Raw genomic sequence first — 5,369 nt, forward strand, 5'->3', positions numbered from 1 at the left:
CCAATAAGTGGGAGAGGGTGGAGTGGCAGGCATGGGGAGGGCGGAGGCAACAGGGGTTTGTTTTTGTACTTTTTGTTTGTTTCTTTGTTTTCTGGAGGGGAAACTAGGAATGGAGAAATTTACATGTAAATAAAGAAAATATCTAATAAAAAAAAAGAAGATTCTTAGAGTAGAATGTAACCAAATTAGAACATACAAAAAAAAAATAGCTTGAAAAAAGCCAGTTTGGCATTCTAATCCACAGTTATATGAACTCATGATAATTACTACGAACTATTTGGAAAAATCAAAAAGAGGCAGAAGTGGTCAGTGAAAACAGGGAAGCAGTGTCCTGCAGACACAATAGGAAAACTGAACATAAGTCAGAGCAATTGTTTCACGCACAAACCCTGGCCAAGCTTGGACCAAATCTCAACTCAGAGAGGTGAGGTAGATATGAAATCCCACATCAAGTGTGGAACTTTTAGAAATTGAAAGATTCTGGGAGAGGAAGAGTCAGTTTCATTAAGACTTAATTTTGTCCCCGGTTATTTGACTATGCTTCAGTGGAAGGTCACATATGTAAGAATATATGACTAACACAAATTGGAAACTATGTGCTAAAAATGGATACAAATTTGGGTATGTAAGCCAATGGTATATCTGAGAGCAGTTTGAAAGGGATGAAAATGAACAAAACATATTATATGAACTTCTCAAGGAACCAATAACTAAAAAATAAACAAAAGCTCTGAAAAGCCCAGTGTCTTGGTCAGATTTAATTCTCAAATTGACTCAGCCTAGAGTCAACTAAGTAGAGAGACTTCAACTAAGGAATTGGCTAGATCAGATTAGTCTGTGCTTAGGTCTTTGGGGGGAACTTAATTATTAATTTTCCTAAGAAGTCCCAGCCCACCAGAAGACAATACCAATTCTCAGGCAGGAAATGTACACACAAACAAAATGTAGTGCTGTGGAGTCCAGCCCCAGTGGGTAGATCTACAAAACACTCTTGTATCCAAACTCAGGGAACATCCTAGAAGATGGGTGGAAGATCAGGGAGTTTGCCGGGAGATATTTTTTGTTGTTGTTGTTGTTGTTTTGTTTTATTTTTTCACTTAATAATGTCAGAATTTACACCCATAAGGTCTTACCAATATGGCTGTGCAAACATGATCTGTATAAGGATGAAACCAATGGACATGCCAAAATGCATGCGAGTAGGGCACAGGCTTCAGTCATACTTAAAGAACCACAGGCAATGGTGGAATGTTGAGAGAAATAGATAGTCTACTCCAGAGAAGAGCACATGAAATGTTGTCAATGAAAACATACATAAACCTAACATTATATAGGCTGAACAAATTATATTTAGGAAATATATGTATATATAATATATATATATGATATATATGTATATATTAGAGAGTATATGGGAAGTTTTGGAATTAGGAAAGAAAAGAGTAAAATGTAGTAATTATATTATAATCTCAAAAATTAAAAAAACATTCAATTAGAAGAAAAATATAAGAAAATTCAAATTATAAATATAAATAAACTTATAATGTTGCATTGTCATAGAAAACATAATTAAGCCAATATGCCTCTGAAATATAGATAACAAATTCTTACATGAAATATTAACAAATTTAATCTGTCAGTGTATAAAATGAATAATTGTTTTGAATGGAAAATTTGTTAAAAATTAAAAATCCGGTTATATGTTTCACCAAAAAAAGGTGTTTAAAGAAGAAATAGTCATATGATTATTTGAATTGCTACTAGTGTAGGTTTTTAATTTTTTCAATATTTGTTACTCAGGGAGAACCTGTAGAAAGCTGAGAATAAAATATTTCTTTAAGCTGATAAAGACAGGCAGCAATCCTATAGTCAACATCATACGTGGTACCAACATATTGAAGGGCTTTTTTCACGATTAAGAGCAAGATAAGTATGATGGCTTTATCTACTTCTATTCAACATTATATTGGATATTCTAGCCATCATTGCAAGGTAAGAAAAAGAAATTAAAGATTCCAAGATTGAGAAAGAAGAACTAATATGGGGCATTTTACTTACAGATTACATTCATAGAAAATTCAGAAGATGATACTGATAAGTTATCAGAATTATTAAGAGGGCTTAGCAAGCTTTTGGCATAAAACTTACTATGTAAAACTTCCGTGCCTTTCTGTATTTAATAAATTGATACCAAATTATAAATCTAGAGAAAGCATCATTTATCATCATTTCAAAAAATACAAAGTATTCATGAATAAAGACTTTTATGAAAAAAATTCCAAAACCTTAATGAATCATACTAAGGAAGTTTGAAATAAAGTCACATTTATGAATACTAAGACAATCTGTCCCTGTTTTACCTGGTTCCCAATTGATCTATGGATTCAACCTAAGTCACTTAAAAAATCTCTAGTTGGTTATTTTTAAATACACGTTTGCTAGAATAACAACTAATACTAATATTTATACACAAGATCAAGTCCCAGGAGCATACAAAGTAAAGGAGATTTATCTTTCACGTATCAATACTTAGGGTGATATCAGAGTATAAAATTAAAAATAGTGTGGTGCTAACATGGGGCAAAGCAATCCTAGCAAGCAGGAAAAATGAGTGCTGAAGGATAATGTCTACATACTACGTCCTAGGTGGGGATTAAAAAATAATCTCCTTAAGGATAGTATCCTACTGTTTTCCATTTATATATCCCTCTCATCATTAATTGTTTACATTTTATTTATTCTTTGATCACTCTTGTCACATGTGATTTTTAACTATTTGTTGACATTATTTCTTAAATTGAGAATAAATTCTTCTCTCATACAATACATCCTGACTACAGTTCCTCCCCACTCTACTCCCTTCTTCCCATAGCCCCTCTTTCCTAGATCCATCCCCCTTTCATTTCCTCTATAGAAAGAAGCAGGCCTGCAAGAGGCAACAAAGAAACAGAACATAGCAAGATACAACCAGTCAAGGCAAAGCCCTCACAGCAGGGCTGGATAAGGCAACCCATTAGGAGGACAAGAGGTCCAAGAGAAGGCAAAAGAGTCAGAGATACACCTGTTCCCACTTTTAAGCATTCATGTGAGCTCTTAGAACACAGAGCTTATATTTATTTAGTTCCAGATATCCAGAACCAACCCAGTATTTGAATATTTGGCTTCTTTTGTTACATGAACCAGTGAATGGTGGAATGTTTTTGAGTACTTGGTCTACAGAAAGAGACTCATCCTTTTGTTGGATGTCCACAGCAGCTCTGCCTCAGGTACTCAGAACCAAGTCACAGTAAAAATCTAGACTTCAGAACTTTGCATCTGTGATAAATAGAACATAGGATTCCTACCTTTAGGGGCATTGCAGACATATGGAGCATGAGATGCTGCAGGAAATATAGATAGGCAAGAAACGCTAATGCCTATAGTACTCATAAGCGGAAAAACTGGAAGTCTGCTTGAGAAAATGGACACAAAGGGATAGTATAGAGAAAACCAGAGGATCGAAATGTTGGCTTAGCATTTATTCTTCAGAAGGCACACACAAATGGATCTTGATTTTTTTCAGACCCCGGTCCACATTTAGGAAAATAGCACCATTTCTAAAATGATAGGAGAAATGTGCATGGGATTTATGCCTATAAAAGCGTCCTTTCATCTGCACAAGTAGCTCCATGGTGGACATGCGAAGAACTGATTTCAGAAAGGACAAAAGGGTTGTCAATATCACCGATGTCAAAGAGCTACATCTGAAGCCTGTATGTCCTGACCTATAGCTCCAATATTTCTGCTGGTAACACCACCACCAACAACACCAACACCACCACCAACACCACCAACAACAATAACAACAACAACAACAAAAAGAACAAAAACATCATGAAATAAAAATTGTCTCAGCTGTGGGACTGACGGACAGAATGCTGAAGCCAGGAAGTTATTGCAGCTGGTTCTGAGATTAACAAAGTTGACCAATAAATATAAAGATCAATGTATCAGAATGGAAATGCAGAGGGTCTCTCTAATGTCTCTCTGATCTGACAATAGTGACCATAGTTTGTCCTGTTAAGCCATTCTGAACCTGGGATAGGAAAATATATAGTAAAATGATTTAAATGTCTAAATTTCTTTATCTGTTCTTTTCTTATATTCAAGAAAATTAATTTGTACTAGTATAAAAAGCAATGAATACTTTCAGAAATAATCACTATTATTACCTTTAAAAGAAGATATGAAGGAAATATGAAGCAATACATGTTTCTATATATATAAATATAAGTATAGAACTTGAAATAAAAAAATTTAAATAAAAAATTAATTTTTTAGGGGTTGATTTGGGTATTCTCTGTGAAGAGTCATGGTAAAAGACAAGGTGAGGCTTACACAGTTGTAACACATCTATTAAGATCTGGAGGAAGGGAGAGGCTTGGGAAAGAATGACGTTCCATTTGACCACTCTTCGTAGTGTATGAAGAAATCTAAAACAATATATTATATATTCGCTTAACATACACACACATATATATATGTATATATATGTATGTATATATTTGGCTCATCACACACAAACATATATGTATATGCACACATGTATACAAATATAGGTATATGTAAATATACCTGTATATGTATATATAGGTACACAAATTTATATTTGTATACATATATACACATATACAGATATTATAATGGCAACCTTATTTACAGTCTTTGCCTTGACTTTCAGCAGATTTTTCCATTATTTAAAATGAAACCTGCAAGAATACTGTATTTCACTCGGGTCTCAAGAGGCCATTGTGAAAATTATCAAGAAAGTCTGAAACTTTAGTACCAAGAAAATCATCATAATGAGAAAGGGTTAAGTAGATGAAAAGCAGAAAATTTAAAAGTCATTTCTCTTCTACCTTTTATTTTAATTTTTGTTTCAACAAACACTTACTTCTTGAAAACTGGAAATGGAAATCATAGGATTTTTCTTAGGAGCTGCTGTGTCTGCAATTTAAAAGAGAAAGACCTCGGATGGGATGCTTTAAGAAGCCAGAGTGCAATAAGCACTAAGGCAAGCAGTAAACACTTTCAGAGTGTCAGAAGGAATTTCATAATGTAGTGACAATTTCTAGGCTAAAGCTTTGCCTCTGATAGTCCCAGGAAGTCTCTCTGCAGAGCAGAAAGCTCTGGAAACCCTAAATCTTAGAAGGCTGTCTGGGTTTATCCCAAAAAGGAAACAGGTCTATCAACTCTGGTACTCTGAAGACTTCCCTAGAGAATCATTCCTGGGCACAGAGGGCACCAGAGACCTAGTGTGAGGCCCCACCTCAGGGACCTCGTTAGAAATTTTGGCAATTAGTAGAGTGAAACTCCTTAGTTTTGGTTAG

The 5,369-nt window shown here is 34.5% G+C and overlaps 1 protein-coding gene across 1 annotated transcript in view; it reads right to left on the reverse strand.

Annotated features, from left to right (window-relative positions):
- Positions 1 to 5,149, reverse strand: part of LOC116071177 (olfactory receptor 10J1-like) — a 10,202-nt gene extending 5,053 nt beyond the window's left edge. The window contains exon 1 of the mRNA XM_031342601.1: positions 4,934 to 5,149. Within this exon, the coding sequence (XP_031198461.1) occupies positions 4,934 to 4,960 (27 nt within the window). The 5' untranslated portion in view covers positions 4,961 to 5,149. The remainder of the gene's footprint in view (positions 1 to 4,933) is intronic.
- Between the last annotated feature and the right edge of the window lie 220 nt (positions 5,150 to 5,369).

The sequence above is a fragment of the Mastomys coucha genome, unplaced genomic scaffold (assembly GCF_008632895.1).
Source record: "Mastomys coucha isolate ucsf_1 unplaced genomic scaffold, UCSF_Mcou_1 pScaffold1, whole genome shotgun sequence".
NCBI lineage: Eukaryota > Metazoa > Chordata > Mammalia > Rodentia > Muridae > Mastomys > Mastomys coucha.